Here is a 20248-nt window from a genome sequence, read left to right on the forward strand (position 1 = left end):
AAGAAAAACACCTGAATAACATGGTGATCCATGTTCAAATAGTTGAGAAACAATTATCCTAAAGGTATCCATTTTCAGACTTATGACACATTATGAATGATGACCTACTACCATGATATCATGATTAATACTGTCTAATATGAACAAAGAGCTAAATCTATTAAAGACTCTCCAGCAGTTTTATATTATATAATTTTCCGGAGCCCGCCTCTGTTATTCCCACCCACCATGTGAGTGAGAAGGGACGGAGCGATAATAAACGAGCGCGCCTAAAGTCAATTATCACAGAGTAATCGCGTATACAGCGTCCGGTTGTCGTTTACAAAATAAAATATTGCTCGTAGCCTAATTCAAAGGTCCAGTGTGGCACCGTCAAAAATGTAGAAAAGACACACCTCTGCTAATTATCAATAAACTGAAATGTTTCACTGAAACATAACTGCTCATCACCTAATATGTTTTTTTCTCTTCAAAGTGACAAGCAGCTTTTATTATGAAGGTGAACTTCCTCAAGAAAAGCAGCTTGCTTGTCTGTGGCTGGGAAAGTACTGAGTGTGGAAAGTCGGGAAAACATCTGCCAGTGTTGCTACAGCAATATGTTTAATCCTTAATGCAAAGGCTCATACAAGAGGAGATGTGGTAGAAACATCAATACATTACAAACTGTATGTACAAAACAGGGGAATCACGCAAGTAACTGAACACTCCTATCACTCAGTCTGACTCTGTATTGCTTTTCCTTGAAATTGGCCCCTTTCCTGTAAGAAATATTCCCATTTATGAAGTCATTGCTTTCCTGTAATTTGCTACATGAGCCCTGTGTGTCTGTGTGTGTATGTGTGTGTGTGTGTGTGTGTGTGTGTGTGTGTGTGTGTGTGTGTGTGTGTGTGTGTGTGTGTGTGTGTGAAGGGGGGAGGGATGAATGGCTCACTTCCTTCCTTACCTCCATCTGGATACAAGCAACAGCAGGATAAAGGAAAGCATGTTAATTTAATAGAAAAAGGAAAAGAAAGTGAGAGAAAGTCGAGTGCTGCTGGACTCTCAACGACTGACAGCAATTCTTCTAAGGAGCCGAGTTTTTTTTTTACGGGAAATCATGCATGTCTTAGAACTTTCCAGACAAGTCATGACTTGTAGACTGAATCTGTACAAATAAAGTGAACCTGTCATGAAACTCAGCCACAACTGTCACAGTCAGACATGTACGACTATCTCCTGGTTGCCATCAGCTGTCTCTGCTTTCTTCCTTCTGGTAAGTAATCTCACGCATAAAATACAGTTTATGTTGCCTCCAACTAAATTAAGATTGTACTGTTGTTGTTTATGCTTTTGAATCCACCTTTGTTGACGTACAGCAGCTGTAGTGAAGGTGTTGTCTTCAAGATCTTCAAAAAATGTAATTTCTTGATGATATTTGATTGCAGTCATGTTTGTGTGTTGTACTTATTTTGTATTTTTTTGTATTTTTTGTATTTTTGTATTTTTGCACTTGTCTATTGTGTTTTACTTCAACATGAAAATCTATTTATGTCAATCAGTTTGTTCAATGCATGTGGATTAAACAAGAGTCTGATTCTGAAGTCAGAAAACAACCCAAAATAATGAGGAGCATTCGTATTAAGAAAAACTGTCAGATGTTTCAAATGATCCAATCTGGTAATTTGAAGAGGAAATGAAATGGTATCATCAAAACACTTTACATTAAAAGAAAAATACCATTGTACAAAATGACAACATACAGTGTTTCTACCCGTGCAGTTTCGTTGCACTATATGGAGCTAAATGAAACTTGTTTTTTAGGTTTCCATGCTGAAAACTGCAGTGAGACTGTTCTGGCAAGACGTGAGACATTTCATGCACCAGTAGGGGACAGTCTGTCCCTGTCCTGTGTGGTCCAGCACTGTGGAGACGCCTGGACAGGGGAGTGGATGTGGAGAAATTCAACAGATAATGAGTTAAGAGCCATCATGGAGGATGCCAGGCACCAGATTACCAATGTGACTCTCTCAGGCAATCAGACCCAAATGCGTCTGAAGTTTCTGAGCGTCAATGAGTTAGATGAAGGTTCCTATGCGTGCAAGGTTACATGGGATCGAGGGGGAAGTGCTCAGGGGCATTGGACGTACCTGAACATCACTGCAGGTATGTGGAAGCATTTACACAAGTGTGTCAGTGTGAGTTGCGAGCATGTAGAGCTGCAAGTTGATTAATCGATTAGTCCAAACTTAATCGGCAACTATTTTGATAAACGAATAATCATTTTAGTAAGTTTTTAAGCAAAAATGCCAAAAATTAGCTGTTTTCAACTTCTCAAATGTGATGATTTCATCCTTTTACTTTGTCATATGTGGGAGTAAACTGAATATTTTTAGGTTTTGGATTGTTGATCGGGACAAAACGAGACATCTGAAAATGTCATCTTTGACTCTGGGAAATTGTACTGTAATTTTCCACTATTTTCTGACATTTTATAGACCAAGCGATTAACCAATTAATCGAGAAAATAATCAGCAGATTAATAGATAAAGAAAATAATTGTTTATTTGCAGCCCCACAAGAATGTATGTGTTTATATTTGTGATGCAAAGGCAACAGTTCTGGAAAATTTTGTTGAAAAATAATAAAAAAAGAATAAATCAAAATTCTGAACAATAAAGAACACAAGCATACGCTGATTTTCAAATGAAAGTCTCTAATTGTACTGTATTTGTGCACATCACTCTACTTCTGTGTCCCCCACCAGCTGACCCGTTTCAAAGGACTGTGTATCACAGGATTTTTATCTGTGCCGGAGCTTTTATCTGTCTTCCCATCATTCTGGTATTGGCTCGTTGTCTGAGTCCAGAGCATAAGCCTCAGCCACTTCCCAGGACGCGTTTCACAGCTACATACAGAGCACAATCACACCTTGCTCCGCAGCCCCCACCTCGATGCCCGGTACCACAGAAACGTAGCACTTCCTCCCACAAAGGTAGTGTCACTCTCTAGCAACACTGTTGAATAACGGCATTGTCAGAACTTTTTTTATTCACTGTATGTCTATTTCACAGCTCCTCCCAAGTCCCAGCAGAAGACTGAGGTGGGTGGATGTCCAGTTTCTACACAGGATGCCCTGAACATTATGCATTTGCCCTGGTTAGCCTTACATGTCTTTCACTTGGTGCATATGACTCTCTTATTTTCATTCATGGTACAGGTGGTGTATGCAGACATTTCCAAGGCTGCACTGGACCAACAGCAAGCCATCAGAGAGCCTGCCCAGTCCACTGTCTACTCATCGCTCAGGTTTTCTCAATAAAGCAAAGTGGAGGAGAAAAGAAGTCTGTTGAGGATCGTGTGATGGTTATTTAAGTAGTCTTTACTTTTTAGGGATACTGTTTGATCTTTGAGACATATGGCGTGGACTTGTGGAGCCTGGGGACTTCTCTTTTGTTCAGGGTTGCATCTTTAACTATAATTTCATTTACCAGTGAATTCTGAAAGTGACCAATATGTCACTTTCATATCCTTTTTGAGCCAAACGCAAGGCTTCCCCTGCGTATTGTGAAAAGTCATTGACACCAAGTTCTGCATCATAGAAATGTTTGTCTTTGAACTCTCTTGACACTATGACATGGTAACAGTGAGTGTAACTATAAAGAGGGAACAAGTATGTATATAGCAGAACAGACCCCAAGTAGAGCAGATAATGAGGAAATGTTGCAGCACTAGTCTACCGGCTGAATCATCCTGAGGTGGCGTAGAGAAAAAACAGACTTTATTTTGAGCTATGACTTCACTGATGTTCAGTTTTATTGTTTGTACATTGACAGGAAATGTACTGCACTTGAAACAAACTATCTATAATGTTTTAAAAAAATCTTCCAATGTGATGTGTTCATATACAAAAAATATTAAAATACCCCTGTGCTGAGCTGTAAGTGTTGTATGAAATTGCAAAAATGAGAAAACACATAAATGACACAAAATACAACATTTTATTTTAGAATAAATTCTCAATGGCACATGACATAACGAAATATACATATACATATTTAGACATCTTTTAAATTAATATATTTCCTTTAATCATGTTACCTTATTAATTAGCGTACTCTGCAGTTACATTTTTACATGACATCAATGCAAAAGAAGTTATCATTTAATAAATTAAGCATATTAACAGAAAGAAGGCTGCAGGGTGTTTAGGCCATACCTGCTACAAACTAAATGACATCTGAACTTCCTGTTTCTGTCCGGATGATTTCTGTCCCTGCTTCCCTCGCTCGAGGTAATCACTGGTCTGCGTGTGTTACTCAACACATCTGCTTCTATCAGAAAGTCGTGGAGAGAAACTTAACAGCTTTCTGGAGACTTAAAAGGTCACCTAAATTACAAAGTGGGTTTTTGTAATTTGGGTGAACTAAGCCTTTAAACCCTCTGGGTTTCGAACTTCATGTGTTTGAGTTTCACACACTGTTAAGCCATCCTCTCAGTAACAGTTAAGAGTAGATAGACTTTCTTCCAAAGACTAGTTTGGTTGTTTGGTCACATAGGAAACACATCTGTGTGTCTTTAAGCTATTTAGATTTGCTCCCTCACACTTTGCCCTACCACCTCTAGTTTGTGCAGCTCGAGGCTAATGTTATAGTACAGTTGATGACTAGAGTAGGCCTATTGTCCTGTTGTGCTTGTAAGCGACTGGCTTTGCAACTTACTTCTAAGAGACTGTGTAATAACAACCAACAAAGCATACAATTTAAATTACAAAAAGGAAAGCTCCAAGTTCACATTCAAAGTGTTTTTTTTGCCAAAGTTGGTTTCGTAGGTTTGTTTAAACCTGAAGCGTCTTTTTCAAGTCATCGTCATCAGCTCCGATGCTGGGAAACTTTAAACCCCGAAGACTTCCCGTTCAAAAGTTCCACCCAACATAAACGCAGGTACACCGAGCTAGCAAGCTTCAATGGGAGGTATCAGAGGGTGAAATGTTGTCAGTAAGTGCAACGTCTATTTTCAGCAAATGTGGGTGTTGATCGGCTACCCACAACTGTGCTGTAACCAGATCCAGAAGAGTCTCGTCCTCTCACATAGTGAGAGAGAGAGAGAGAGAGAGAGAGAGAGGGGGAGAGAAAGGGGCTTTTGATAGATTGTAAGGCGCAGCTTTGGCTAAAATAAGCTTATGGCAAAATGTGTCGGCAGTGTCTCCTACTCTGCCCCATGTGCGCTATTTTCCATTAACCAAGCACTTGAGTTCAGGGATTTGAAGTTACCCTTAAAGATAGAGAAATGCTATCATATATATCGACTGATCCTCAACAATGTTGTGTTTATAGTGCAGCGGACACAATGCAGCAGCCAGCAAGGTTACAAAAAACAGTCCGAAAATCAAAGATGTTCCCTAAAAAAAACAAATTTATATGCAAAAGACAAGTTCAGATCCTACAGTGGAGAGTTGAAACTCCCACTGTTCGTCACCTCTGAGGCTTTGCTACTACATTATGTTTCTGTGCGTGGGTGTGTGTGTGTGTGTGTGTCTGCGTACTGTTTTAGGCAAAAGAGGAACTGTTGCCAGACGTACCATTCGAGGGCAAAGGCAAAGGAGAACATCCAGCTGTCTGACAATTGATTTTCCTCTCTGCTGAGCGCTCAACAGTCGACTAGATAAAGAGTAACAGTTCGGCCATATGGTCTCATGTTACCATTCTTCTAGGTTACCATATCTCTCTATTAAACAAGATGCTTGAGAAAAAGCTTAGGCAGAGTAGAGCTCGGCCTAACACTCACAGTACTACAGCCATGCCAGGACTTTTCATGTGATGTGAACGATTAACAACTGATATGCAGCAACTTGTAATATCGGCAAAGTATTGACTAATTTCTGTAGCTAAAGGCTGGTTAAAAAGAAGCTCAAGCCAACATCTCAGCTGCTTCTCCTCACTATACGCTCACAGTATTGTCAGTTAGTTTATAGTGTGTGGTGACTCAGGTGCAGTTGGGAATCTTGTCAGATTATCCTTGGCTTTAGGAAAGTGGTTCTACAGTGATTTTGTCTTGATGTTGTGGCTGTTTTTTGTGGGTTGTTGTTGTTGTTGTTGTTTTCAGGTCCATCAGCCTGTGCAGTCCCTTTGTTGTGCAAGTCTGTTTTTTTTTTCCATTCCACAAAGCTACTCGGACTGAAAAAGAGAAGAACGAAAAGGGAGGCCAGTTAGAGGAAAGTGTTTACCCAACACCGGCTTAACTGTTACAATAACATTACAGTGATCACGAGATGATGAGCAATAAAATGAACAGTGTATCAGACAGCTGTAACAAACTTTTTCTTATTGCTCCCAGCATGCTGATTTAATTCTGTTGATTCAAGTGGTTTCTATTTTAAAAAGTAGTAAAATAGGCTGACTGGTTAGGCCTTACAAGACTTACAGCTGTGGATGAGTGGCTCATTTTATCAAATCGGAACTTCAAGTTTGACCTCGGTGACGTCTTATTTTTACCGTCTGCAGAATATAGAAGAAGAAATAGAAAGGAAGGTAATGCTCATTAGAGGACAAAAACCCTAAAATCATCTCTGGCAGCTGTGAGATTCTGTGTAATTCTGCGTGGTTTACCTGTGGGACTGCGGCACATGATGACGGGCGTACCTGATCCCTGGGTGTCGACGCTGAGGGAAGGACTAAAGGCAGAGGAGGACGCTATGGAGGGGTGGCTGGCCTGGGGTAAGGAGAGAGATACAGAAAGTTAATACAGAGGAAGAGGTGGAGGAGGAAGAGAACTGAAAAAGGTCAGTGGAGGAAATCGTATTCTGCTGAAGTTGACTTCCTGTTAGAGGCACTCACTATCCAGCAGGAAGTTGAGTAGAAAGATAGGGTTAAGACATCATAACTCTGTTTACTCTTCTTTAATTATTTGTATAACAGATTTTTAGGCTTGCATACATCTTCATGGTGTAAATTCACTGTAAATACTAAAAAAAAAATCCCAAATTGAATGAGGCTTTAAAGGAGAAAAGCATAAACTGAGGCTTTTCCTAGAATATCAAAGATTTTATTTTTTATCTATGTTTTATCTATTTATCTATTTTTTCCATGCAGTGATCACTGACCTTTCATCTTTGCAGTCCAATCCAAAGTAAAATGCTGATTGTAGGAACAATTCGACACATTTCCATTTAATTTCCATTAGATAAAACAAGACTGACAAGCAGTGTCATCTGATACACATCGAGATGAGATGAGCTGTAATCATTATAATCATTCTGCTGACATTCAGCACTCTCTATTAGACAGCTCTTGGTAATTACACACTATTCCCACCGTGATAGCTTTGACACTCTGGTCTAACAACTTCCTCACAGTCCTTGAAGAATGTTTCTCCAACTCAGTAAATGGGACACATTGCTGTTTTATGACACAATTTCATTGAGAGTGTTTGAGGCACAGTGTGTGTTGTACTCACTGTCTCTAGTTCTTCCAGCGCTTCTGTTTCTCCCGTGGTGCTGCTGAAGCTGCTGGTGCTGGATGAAGAACGTGAGATGTTCGGTCTGCCGCTGCTGCACTCCTTCAGCTTGATAAACGGCCTGAGGAGGAGAACAGAAGCGAACAGAGATGAAGAGAAGCTGGAAATAAGATTTTATGTAGAAGAATGGGGGAGAAATATTCACTTCCAATGACAATTGAATCTAAAATGACCTTTTGATCACACATCTGATCAAAGACCAACTTTCCTCAATTGGCCTCTAGAGAGTTTAGAAGAGAAATTTATGTCTCACCTCTCTTTGTTGGGGCAGATCTCAGGTGAGCTGGGATTGGATGATGTCTCTGACCTCACTTCCTGGGAAAGTGGGCAGATCTCGGCAAGCTTTTGGTCACTGCTGACAGAAGAAAAACACATTAGTGGTAGCAACACTGTAAAGACTTCCTGGTCTCCTTTTACCTGCATGAAAACACAGACAATGTTGGTGTTTGAAGTGTAAGAGTAAGGCCTAATAACCAACCTGCGTGTGTGTTTGTCTGGGGTTTCTGTGCTGGAGTGGAGACGAGGGAAGAGTCCTGAACGCCGTTTCACTGGACTCTTCAAGGGAGACTTGGCTGACAATGCTGGGGGCTGGAGAAGATGAAGAAGAAGAAAGGATGAAATTTAAACTCTTAATAATTAATTCAGATGAAATTACTGTTCATATCTGATGGCATGATGCACTGGTTGACAAAAAAAGCTCTATCTGCAGGTGTAATTTTACTTTTTTTAACATTTAAAACCATTTTCTAACGATGTTACACGATGTAGTGACCATCATGACTGATGATGCCCTAAATATCCATCTTTCCCGGCCCTCTACTCACAGTGAAAGTGCTCTTTGTGCACTCGCTGGTGCTCTGCGGCAGTCCTCCTCCGCTCAGGCTGGCTGGGACCCCACCTCCTACGCCGGGGCTCCTGTGGCGGTGAGACCCCACCATGGTCTCCATGGAGTGACTCCTGACACGCATGGCTCTCTGGAGGAGAAAGAGGAAACAGGAAATGAGTGGACAAGTGGGAGGAGGAGAGGACAAATGCAGAAGGAAGGAAACATTGGTGGCAGGGATACATAGAAGGACAGAAAGGGGATGGATGTTGAAAGAGCAATATGGAAGCGAGCGGAAAAAGCTCAAATGGGGGATTAATGTTCTTCTTATAGATTATAAATAGGATTATAGATGCTATTGCACAATACAGCCACCAGAGAGCGTCATTCTCCAAGAAAGTACTGAATGAGGTGGAGCTGATGAATGAATGTGTGTCGTACTAAGCTGCATGATTTTAATGACTTCTATAGTTTGGTTCATTGATAACAAGAATCAGAAAAGCTTATTTAAAAAAAAATTAAAAAATCAAATAAATAAAACACAGTAGCTATAACATCTTGGTCTGTTTTGCTATATGCTGCAGATATGATGTTCTAATTTTTTGAAAGCATAAACACAAAACAACATCATAAAAAATAATGTTTATTATCAAGTGGTAATCCTCAGCTGTATTTACAGTGATGCAGACAGGTAATACACAGCAACTGCCAGGGCAGCAATGAGAACGGCGCCCCCTGGGACTGACTGCAGAAAGTGCAAAATAGCTGTCCATAATGCCTGCGAAAAGTGAGAGCCAAATTGTCATATTAGTCACAGATTCATCTCACTCACTCACTCTCACACATACACATACACACACACACACACACACACACACACACACACACACACACACAGATGGAAATACATATTCTAACGGTCCAATTAACATCAATGAGCCTTTAGTTGTGGACAAAAGAGTGTGTATAGACAGTGAGTGATGAGAAGGAAAGAGTGAGGCAAATGGGAGTGAACAGAAGAAAAGGATAAAGAATGAAAAGAAGGGGCATTTAAAGGCAAAAGTGTCACATAAATACATGAGTACAGAACATTTGTATCCATTTTTACACACATATACAGTCAATGCATATGCCTACACACACGTACACACACTTGGAGTATAAGGTCAAAGTATTTAAGCTCAGAGAAAAGCAGCAGCTACAGCGCTACTCATGGTTTAGCACCTGAAGTCATCTTGCAAACCTGTGACATTTAGTTGACCTACAGCAGGCAAACCTCACACTCTGTGCTGTAATAGCGCTCATTAATAATACTGAATAAATGTCACACAGGTGAGAGAAGATGATGCTACTTTTGTCCGAGGTCATGTTCACCTTGAAGGTTTCCAGCAGACCCCCGTGCCCCCCATTCTCCAGCTTGTCCTCCTCTCCCGCCTGGCCCAGACCCAGCGTAGCCTGACTCTGTCTGTGCAGCTCATCGTGGAGGTTGTCCAGCAGTGCAGCTCGCGTTCGCCCCTGGAATGAGTTCACACGCACAAAAGTCACACATGAAAGCATTTGGATAGGGATGATTGTGGAAAAAAGCTGAACAGTGATTGAAGGCACGCTGTGGCGTTTGAGGGCAAGTGTGCATGCGTGCGTCACCTCTAGTTTGGCGAATTTGTCAGATTTGTAGCAGGCGTTTTCGGCATTGATCAGCTTTGTCAGCAAGAAGTCTCGGAACTCAGGACCCTAGAGAGAAGGAGAGAGAGAGAGAGAGAGAGAGTTAAATGATGAACAAAAGGGGTGAGGGGCAGGGAAAGGAAAAGGTGACCTTCATCAGCACAGTGCAGATTACAGTATTGAAGCACACTAAAACAAAACAAAAAAAGTGTGATCACAAGTATCAACCTCACTGGTTTAAATTCTCATCTGCCTCAAATCTTCTTTATTTGTGCTTATAAGCTGAAAATCATGTTTCAATAAGTACCTGAATGTTGTACTAAGTCTGGAAGTCAGGTTTTGTTTCTAATGCAGTTTTATGGGATCAATACAGGATCGATTTCCCCTTTGTGACACTATCTGAAATAAGCCAACTCGTTTTAGCTAATGTCACACTGAAGGAGGAGAGTTTTTTGGATGTGCAATCAAATGGTAAACTGTGACTTTAAAAGAGCATGTTTTAATACTTGCAACTATAAATACTGTATTGCCAGAGGTGGGACAAAGTCATTGTTTTCAAGTCTTGGCTATGAAGTCTGGAGTCAAGTCCCAAGACAAGACCAACAAGTATCAAGTCAAGTCTAAGTCCTAAACTTTTTGTTTTGAGTCCTAAACAAGTCATTATATGCCCTTCACCAAATTTAATGCGTAACACTAAGTTAACAGTATCTAAAATTTGCTAAACTAGACTAAAAGTGTAATTTTCTTCAAATAAACTTTATAATATTTAAAGGAATAGTTCAATAATTTGGGGAATATATTTATTTGCTTTCTGACAGAGAGCTAGATGAGAACCACTCTCATATCTGTCTGTTTCAGCAGACGGTTAGCTTAGCTTTGCAATAAGACAAGAAACAGGGAAACAGCTAACCTGCCTTTGTCCAAAGGTAACAAAAAAGAGTAAAATGATAAAAACTAAATTTGCCATTTTAAAGGGATTATGTGCCAAATGATCAATAAACAAGTGGTATCAATCTACTCATCTGCTGTAACTCTGCTAGAAAGTGAATGAGCAAATTTCCCAGGATGTTGAACTATTCCTTCAAAAGCAAATGATCAGGTGTGTCTTGGTATGTTATCCCTGTAACACAATTGCAATCATTTGTCATGTCTGGGCCAAGTGCATAGTCCAAGTGGTAAGTTATCATCTTCAGTCTCTGTCTGCTGGTCAGCTATCCCTCCTTCCCTCCTGATTGGTTGCCCTTGGATTGAGACAAAGTATATCCACCCAGCACATCATTCATAACATAATTCTTAATCTTGGGGCTTGGGGAGCATATCAAGCCCAAGTGAAGTCATGAGTCATTGATGTTAAAGTCAAAAAGCAGAGTTATGTAAGATTCGCGTCATGAATCTGAAATAATTCAGATTCATGACTTGAATCTTACACAACTCCAGTTTGACTTGAGTTACTGCTAAAACTCAAAGATGAATTTTTCCCTGTCTTCTTCCCTCAGCTCTTTATCTCACCTTCTTAAAGACAGCTGGGTTTGGAAGAGGGGGTCCAAAAGGAGGCACATCCTCCCTCGCTGTAACAGACACCTGTGCACATAAAAAACAAACAATAGTCACACGTTATTAACATTTATTATCCAGAGGGTTTCAAGAGGAGATTTCAAGCTGAGAGCATGGGGCGAAATCGGAAGGAAACTTGGGAACACTTTGTCATTGCGAGTGATTCATCATGTACTTTGGTGTGTCTCTGCTTTTCCAGTTATTTATAATTTGTTTCCTGAACCAGTATCCAGCTAACAGGGACAAATATCAGTTTCAAAAACTATTTACAGCTTGTTTGAGCTCAATTATATACCAGATATACAGAAATATACACACAAGACAAAAAATCTTATAAATATGTAAAATACAATACAAAAAGCTGCAAGGTTATGAAAACTAACAAGCTATTATGCAATATCTGCAGATTTACTCATTTACTGTTATTACAGAGGAGCAGTGTCATTTCCACACACTGGTCTGGTTTGTACCTTGTATGTTGTGTTCTCTGTACATGGGTTCTCAACCTGCACCAGCACATACGCATGCAGAAAGTTGGAGGCGATCATGTCTGGGACAAATGGTGTGGACTCTTCCTGGAAGACTGCTGCCACGATGTCATTTCCTATGTGCCTTTTCCTCTGGAGCTGAAGAAGCAAACACATTCTTTTTTTTTGTTTCTGTAGCAGAGGAAACTTTTAAAAGAAAAGCACGATGTATAAGTCTTCTATCACACATAAACCATAAAATGCAAAAGGGATTTATTTGTTTCTAAGGAGGATTTTAGCAGCTTCACATCAAATAACTTTCCAGCTTTTGATTGAAGCAGTTTTAGCAACAGTTTATGAAAAAGCTATTTCACAACGAGAACAGCAAGAGACAACATCAGCTACACCTGAGCAGTTCGATATTGGCATTTTTGAGCCAAAGCATCCTCCTTCAGCAGCTAAATCCACCGCGCCTTCAGTGTAATAATAATAAAGCCAAGATTAAAGCCTCATACCTGCTGAACGTCTCCCTCGGTGAAGGGAAGCTTGGTTGACACGTGGAACATAATCTCTCTCTGTCTGAAGACAGTGTAGACAGATTCAGAGCCTGTCTGTCCATGGGACACATCCAGCCCACCGCGGAACCTGTCACAATATCAAAGCACGCTGGTCATGTTCACTGTTTGGCCTTCTCCCTTCAGTAACAAGATAAGGTTTTAATTCATGTAATTTAAATGCATATGTCAGTTTTTATCATCCTTCAAATGCCACTCAAAATATTTTGCAGTTCGCCATAATCTATCAGCTACAATTAAAAGACTCAGGTAAGGAAACAGTAACAGTCATGAGTGTAATGCAATAGAAAAAGCCTGCAAGACCACACAATACACATGGCTCTGATTATCTGTCTATGTGGCACTTTCTTTTCTAGGATATGATTCACTAAGCAGTTTATCCCGATTGCACGCTGAAGCCAAAACAGCAGGACAAGTTGCTTGAAGGTTACAGTAATTAAATTGATTGCAATGCACTCCGATGGCATCTTTCTTTTGATCCTTGTGCAGCCTTATTTTAATGGTTATTTTGCTATGAATTCTGCCTTCTTTCCTTATGTTTATCCAACTTTACTCTGCTTCTTTTCCCTTATTCATTTGCATTCTATTCCGGTCTCTCACCCTTTAAAATCCTGAAGTTCAATATTGCCACCCAGGATACTGAGAAACTCCTTGAACGCCGGGGTCTCTTCATTGTTCCCAAACAACTCTTCCTCTGACGTCTGAGAGGAAGAGGAGCGGAAAAAAATACAGAACAGGAGAATACAAGGAGCAGAACGGTGTGAAAGATCAGAAGCTGTATTTAAAGGCAGGCTCAATTTTAGATCAATACAGAAGATCAATATAATCACTCACCTGTCCAAACTTCTGGTAGACGACTCCAAATTTAAAGGTGTTGTTCACCTCATGCTCGTCATAAGCCACTATCAACTGAGATCCCTGTGCACGAACAAAAACAATTAGTTCTTACTTACTCCCTAACTACTTGCTGTAGTAGTTTGGAAAACATGTTTTTTTCCTAGCCAACATGTCTCCAGGGCAGATTTACTGGGCCTGTGTTACGCAAGGATGACATGCGGGAAACTGTCACAGCCCCCAGCGAGGGCAGTGATCTTGTCGCAGCCTCTTGCAGACTGAGACACAGATGGTTTGTTTCCTTCCCTGAGGCAAGGACTGAAAGCATGCTCCATCACACCCCTCCAGTGGGCTCACAGGAGGAGAAACAGATCCATCGTTTCCATTTCAGAGACTTGTTGTATCATCAATTGTTTTTGAATAATGTACTCGCTGAACAGGGTGGATTTTAGAGAGGTAGGAGGGCTTTATGAGGGGTAAAATGTGAACAGTTATGCACTTTGTTGGTTGGGTTGGTATAAGGACAGGTGGGTGATGCTGGCAGATGTAATGCCCCGTACATGAAGTAAATGGCATTGAACATTTATGGATTTGAAGTTATTATTAAATGTAGCATTAGTGCTTCATCCGGTGTCCCTTTGTGTCTTAACAGAAGGAGATGTAGGTAGGAAAAGGTAACTCAGGTCAGCTTGAATGACTAAATGTATATCTGGCTACATGAGCCGGGGACAGACTGGTGATGATGAGGTCATGATGTCAGACTCACCCGAGGGTACAGGACCGGGTTGAACTTCAGTCCTGTGGCGTCGTCACACAGCAGCTGCGAGAAAAAGAGACTCACTGAATTTGACAGATACCATAAGAGAGCGATCTCATCATCCATACTGGAAATACAGTATATCCACAGTAAGACTCAAAAGGGAAAAGCTTTTTCATACCACTGAGTTTAAGTAAAAAATATACATTTACAAAGATAACAGAGTTTACTGTTCACATTTTTATTTGCAAGTTAAAAATATATTTCTAGCTACAGATGAGGGAATCTTTGTGCACCTAAATATCTAAAAGTCATTATAATACTTGGTTTGTAATCAGTAAATATCTCCTCACTGGATCAGTGAATCACACGTCAGGGTAAAAATCATCAAGTGCTGTTTTTTTAATGAGCTGATAAAAGTGTCGGATCAGTCAGCTGCTGAAACGATATCATCCTCCTTCCGTCTTTCTTTCATTAAAGAGTGAGCCAGTGTGCATGTGACAACCTGGCCTTGCAGCTACTATACACCACATGTTTTCATTATGCTGTGTGTTTTTAGAGTGTAGAAAAATGCATGTGGCAAGTCTATTTTTGAGCTGTATCTTACCTTTGCAATCTGAGGTACACTGGGCAGCTGGTTGATGCCTGATAAAGAGATCCTATCATGGACTGTTTTGGTCCTCGACCTGCAAGGAGATATAAAGAGAAGCTGTGCTTGAGGGGTTGTTGGGAGATTTGTTCCATCAAATAGATTTCTCAACATTAATGGTTTAGGTAACAGCATTTCTCACCGAGTTAAAAAGAGAAAAAAGACAGCGACTATCGATGGGCACTTTGATACCAATTGATGTGATACTGTGTTAGTGGCAATTTTCAGAGGAGCAGAATCTGTATTACTAGCATTATAAATGTCAAAGAAGAGATTATCCATCACCTGGCCACAATCTTCTCTGCAGCCTCCACAATAACAAAGTGCAAACATAGCATTACTTGATTGTTTTTCTCGCTTGTTAATGAAAATGTCACCAACTGTGATAATGACAGGGAAGCTGTCCACGACAGCACTGCAAATCTGTTCAAACATATCAGAGTCAAACATGACAAAGAGCACACAGAGCTGCAACGATAGAGGAGGGAGGAGGGAGGAATAAGACCCAAACAAAGGCAGCATTCAGGTAGATTGCAAAGCTGCTTTATTATTGTTTATATGAGACTAGTAATGGATCGAAATCCAAAATTTGCAGCCCATCACTAATAGGTAGACAAGACAAGAAGAGGGAAAGCAAATGAAGATACCAGGAGAGGAGACAAGCTATAGAAGGAGTTAAACCTTGACTCAGTGAAATACGGTGTTGATATTTTGTTTCTCACGTTATACCTAAATGCATGAAATTAAAATACTAAGACCATTAGTCTCAGTATGCTGCATGTTCACAATACCTGAGCATGATGCGTAGGAATTCCTGTCCCTCACCCTCCTCGTGTTTCAGAGACATGATGAGGTTGCCTATGCTGCTGCCAGTACAGTAGTAGTTCATGTGTTCCTGGATGAAGGGGAGAGATAGAGAGAGAGAGATTTTTGGTCAAACACAATAACAGACTCTCCCTGCTACAGACACAGTGAAACTGACCTTAATACATACACACACACACACACACACACGCACTCACCTTCCCTAGGAAGTGTTTGCGGTATGCGCGGGCTGTGCTGTTACACTCCAGGCGGTAGCTGTGCCCCCCACCGGGACTCATGCCCTCTCCTCCATCTTCCTCCTCACAGAAACTGGACTCTGAGGAGGACGGGGTCCCAGCTGGAGCCTCCACATCCTCAATCCAGTAGCCCCCAAACTGTGGCAGGATTACCTGGGGGTATGGACCACCTTTCTCCAGGACCTTAGATAGGAGGGCAGGAGAGAGGCAAAAATGTGAAAAAAAAAGTATTGTAGCTCTGGGGCACGCACAGTTCTAATGATAAAAGAGCAATGTGCTTCACCTTTAAATGTATTTTCTATTGTTGGAAACACTCCTAGCTAGTGGTTACACATGAGACAGGTGTAAATGTGTGATTTGAGTGTATTATGTGAGGGAGATGACTCACATCTTCTATTCGTGGGTAGGGTATATAGTCATCCTGTAAAAAAAGGGAACACACAACATTAAAAATACACATTTTAACATACAGTGGCTGAAGTTCACTGACTTTCACCACAACGATACAGCTGCAAGCAAAGCCACAAGCACAGGCACACAGGGTGACACAACGTGTTATGCCAAATGAACTCTCAGGTGATGATGCAACAACCTGAAATGCACAGTCATCAGCAAACATCAATGAGGGCATGTCACCCCTTGATGATGTCAGAGCCTTGAGACAATTCTGTTTTGATTCAGTAGCCCCCGGGGTTAAGAGCTGTTACAAGCCTCTAGTTGCTCTGGCATAGCACGGTTCCAGTGTATGACCTCTAAATACTGCTGAGGCCCGTCTGCAGCGCTGAGAGAACAGTGCTATGAACAGCCAGTCATTTATATTCTGCAGCAGCGGGGAGTCAGGATACTGACAGGCAAGAGAGGATCAATTGACAGTTGGAGTTCATTCAACTTATAATCAATCAGATCAGGAGGCTATTGATTTTGTTCTTTAAAAAGCCATGAGAAAATTTTGAAAAGTGCTCACAAGGGTGTTAAGAATCTCTGAAAGGCTGACAGATGAGACAAGAGCAACCACAGAGGAAACTGGGAGGCATGATGAAGAAGTGATGGAGGAAAACATGCAGAGAAACGACGGACATCATGACACAAACTGATGACATGTGTGTGTGTCTGGTGTCTGGCCACACCTTCCATTTTTTGGTCTCTTCAGCTTTGGGGACCTAATTAGTGTCCGTATGCAGCATGAGGACGGAAAAGCACAAGGGTCAAAAAGCAAGATCTGTTCATTTTTGCGCATCACACACTGTCCTGCCACACAGCACTCGTGTTTTCAGACCTCATCGTCTCTGTTGCCAGATGACAACTGGGTGAGTCATACATGCTAATTCACTTTTCCTACACACACATATACACACACACACATACAGGTAATACAGACACTTAGTCATCCTCCCTTTCTCCAGCTTCCAGACATGATAAGTCTTCCTTTTCTCATTTGTTACAGTATTTGGCAGCAGCACTGAGGCTTTTCAGTCTGCAGTGTTTTGTATATACAGTGTATGCAGATATGAAAAAACCAATCTGGTAGACACATAGAAAATTGGCCAATTACAGTACAGGCCCAGTGGAACAGCTTGCGTACATGAACGAGAACAGATGTAAGGAAATAAGCACATGTATGTGGACTTCTAAATAAACACGCACACACACACACACCATCTGATGCCACCAATCATACCAAAAATCAGGCAACACACACACACACAGGCACATTTCTAGTCTGTAATGGTCTGAGCGCATATTGATGCAGCAGCTGTTACAGTCACAGGGGAGTCATTGTCAACAATACGAGACTGATCACAAAGGCGCCCTTAAGAGGCTTCAATTTTCAGTCATAGAGAGAGAGATGGAGACAAGACAAAGGAAGAGGAAGGGGTGGGTGAAGTTAGGAGAGGAGGGAAAAGAAGAGATGGGGATCAAATAGGTGACCTTCATCAGCACCATCCCGATTACAGTATGGCAGCACCCTTTGAACACGGAGGGATCCAAATGTTATAGGTGGCAGAGCTCAAGAAAGCAGGTCGATGCCAGCTGAGGTGCAGAAAAGACGGATGAGGGGCACAGTTGTGTGTACATGAGACTCTTTGATCATCAGGCTGCATTGACTGACTTGTCATCTACCTGCTGCCTACACTTTTCAAATAACTATGCTGATGTCTTCAGTCAGCGTGTCCTGCTGCATGTCCCAGCCCCTGTCCCCATAACTTCTGTGTCATTATAGGGAAAATTATTATTCAAAATTAAAGGATGAGGCTGGTGCTTTCTATGTTTTCCTTATTGTCAACTAATCAGATGAAAAGAACAAACCCAACAATGCGTTAGTCCACATCTAGATACTATCTACTAGTGTTTACATTCTTGAACGACACGTGACTACTCCAGTGTTTACTTTAGCCCTGTTTCACACTGGCACCTTTTAGCCCCGTGTTTAGGCGATTTTCAGGGGATAACCACGTAAACTCTAGGCTAAACCTGGCCAGCAAGCACTAGGCTAAAGTCGGAGTTAGCCCACTTTGAAATGTGCCAGGATTGTGCCAGTGTGAAAGCTTTCTCAGCCCGCAGCTAAGGAGGTTATAAGAATACTTTTTAGCCCTGGGCTAATGCAGTGTGAAAAACCCTAAAATAAACTACAGTGCCCACATTCCAACTCTGTGTCCTAGAAATTGTGTTTATATACTACCAATTTGCAACAGTAAATACATTTTGCAAAAAACGTAATGCTGCATATTTATGTTTTTTAACAAGGTAATGAGGACATGTTGCTGATGAACATATTGGCCAAGTTGCAAAATGTTTGCTGACAACATGTCAACCACAGCATTGTTTTTCACGGTCATATTAAGGCACCCACAGCACTTGGTTAAGGTTATGGATTGATTGTGATCTTGGTTAAATACTGTAAAAGTCAACAGTGGCTCAAAGCACAAGACATCATGTTTTTACTTAGTTAATGTTTAAACAAAACCACAGTCTACAGACTTTTCTTAACTTTACCAAAGTGGTTTTGTTTTCTAAACCTAAGCAGAGGGGGCACAGGATACAAACCTGGTCTACAGTGTCAAAGTCCTGCAATCTGTACACCTGCCGTTCAAACCAACATCCTCCCTATGACTTGCATAACTTTGGCTACACAGGCAATTCTTGGTAGGAAAAATTTAATGTTGAATTTTGAATTTCCATGGCATTAATTTGTTGGTAATAAGAAATATATAACTACCCTTTAAGGGTTTGGTTTAGAGAGGTGGTGAGAGGTTTTTTAGGTAGACTAATGAGCTGTTTTTGTGGGTTGCTACATTAAAACTACTTTCTTTGCTCTTTCCTTTCAGTGCCTGGTGACTTCACACCTACTTGACTGTAAGTCTGCTCAGCTGTGTATAAGAAGGGTCACTCTGTTCTTAAATTATGAATATTTCCAGTGACTAGACCAGCTCACGCATCTTGGAGATCGTGATCGAGATCATCGTGAACCATGAATCCTTTTTCCCCACAAAAAGAAGCTCCAAAAAGCCCTTTTCTCTCTCTTTGGATCTTCCTTTGACTGCTTGTTCCCTCGTCGCCTTTTTTTGAATGTGTCTTTCATTTCTAACCCCCCAACCTCCTTTCTCCTCCTCTTCTCCCTTTTTACATCACTATCTGTCCTTAGACTACCCAAAGCTGTGTCCTTGGGGACTTGTGGAGGGCACAAAGTGGCCACATACAGAGAGAGACAGACTTTGTTCAGAAGAAAGAAAAAAAATCAATGAATTCCATACAGAGGATGAGAAAATAGTTGTACGCCAGTTCAGTTAATTCCAGTACTACTCTTCTCTGCCCCCAGCATGCCTATTATCCAATCTGAGCAACAGACTGAACCCAGCAGGCTGACCTACTGTACACTGATTAAATCATCAACGTCTGTCTCATCCATGTATATATTAATCCTGGTGGTGGTCAGAGAAAAAGAGAGAGGATAGACACTATCTCATGAAGTTAATTCATGTTCTATATGGACATGCAGCTATTGCACATTGGCAACTATTGCTCAGACATTAAGTCAGAAAGGTGAGGAGAAACAGAAAGGAGAGAATAGACATGGTGGAATTAGGGAGAGGAATATGTCAGAGGAAAGAAGAAAGAATTGTTTCATACCTGCATTCTCTCCAGCATATCGAAGAACTCTGCAGACTGAAACAGAGACCAAGGAAGAATACAAAATATGTCAAACAGGGTGTAACAATGCTAAACTTTGACTTCCAGAGCCTTCAAATCTACTGACAGCAAATACCATTCAGTCCGTGCAACAGCTCAGTCGTCACCCTGAAAGTTGGCTCTAATTTGCAACTCATACAAGTGTTTTGACAACACAAAACCCAGATGTCTGAATTTAAATTTCTTA

The 20248-nt window shown here is 41.0% G+C and overlaps 2 protein-coding genes across 12 annotated transcripts in view; one reads left to right on the top strand and one right to left on the bottom strand.

Moving 5' to 3' along the window:
• Positions 1–886: 886 nt before the first annotated feature.
• On the top strand, positions 887–3320 carry si:dkey-52l18.4 (uncharacterized protein LOC560708 homolog). The gene is made up of 5 exons (XM_042413880.1): positions 887–1252; positions 1801–2142; positions 2744–2971; positions 3051–3079; positions 3197–3320. The coding sequence occupies exons 1-5, from the start codon at positions 1201–1203 to the stop codon at positions 3296–3298; spliced, it is 753 nt and encodes a 250-aa protein (XP_042269814.1). The 5' UTR covers positions 887–1200; the 3' UTR covers positions 3299–3320.
• A 638-nt stretch (positions 3321–3958) lies between these two features.
• The window catches only part of rap1gap2a (RAP1 GTPase activating protein 2a), an 83435-nt gene continuing 67145 nt past the window's right edge, over positions 3959–20248 (bottom strand). For 6 of the 11 annotated variants that reach the window (XM_042413876.1, XM_042413871.1, XM_042413877.1 and 3 more), the window contains 20 exons: positions 20002–20037; positions 16262–16294; positions 15835–16056; positions 15604–15707; positions 14771–14849; positions 14173–14226; positions 13407–13490; positions 13173–13273; positions 12513–12642; positions 12001–12156; positions 11486–11557; positions 9959–10045; positions 9689–9829; positions 8316–8465; positions 7970–8079; positions 7745–7846; positions 7432–7552; positions 6585–6687; positions 6400–6473; positions 3959–6152 (listed from right to left, as the gene is read on the bottom strand). In XM_042413876.1, the coding sequence (XP_042269810.1) occupies positions 6144–6152; positions 6400–6473; positions 6585–6687; positions 7432–7552; positions 7745–7846; positions 7970–8079; positions 8316–8465; positions 9689–9829; positions 9959–10045; positions 11486–11557; positions 12001–12156; positions 12513–12642; positions 13173–13273; positions 13407–13490; positions 14173–14226; positions 14771–14849; positions 15604–15707; positions 15835–16056; positions 16262–16294; positions 20002–20037 (1968 nt within the window). In that variant the 3' untranslated portion in view covers positions 3959–6143. Of the gene's footprint in view, positions 6153–6399; positions 6474–6584; positions 6688–7431; positions 7553–7744; positions 7847–7969; positions 8080–8315; positions 8466–9688; positions 9830–9958; positions 10046–11485; positions 11558–12000; positions 12157–12512; positions 12643–13172; positions 13274–13406; positions 13491–14172; positions 14227–14770; positions 14850–15603; positions 15708–15834; positions 16057–16261; positions 16295–20001; positions 20038–20128; positions 20237–20248 lie in introns of those variants that run through there. The other 5 variants (XM_042413878.1, XM_042413869.1, XM_042413873.1 and 2 more) reach the window with 4 other exon arrangements.

This window comes from Thunnus maccoyii, chromosome 6, assembly GCF_910596095.1.
Source record: "Thunnus maccoyii chromosome 6, fThuMac1.1, whole genome shotgun sequence".
NCBI lineage: Eukaryota > Metazoa > Chordata > Actinopteri > Scombriformes > Scombridae > Thunnus > Thunnus maccoyii.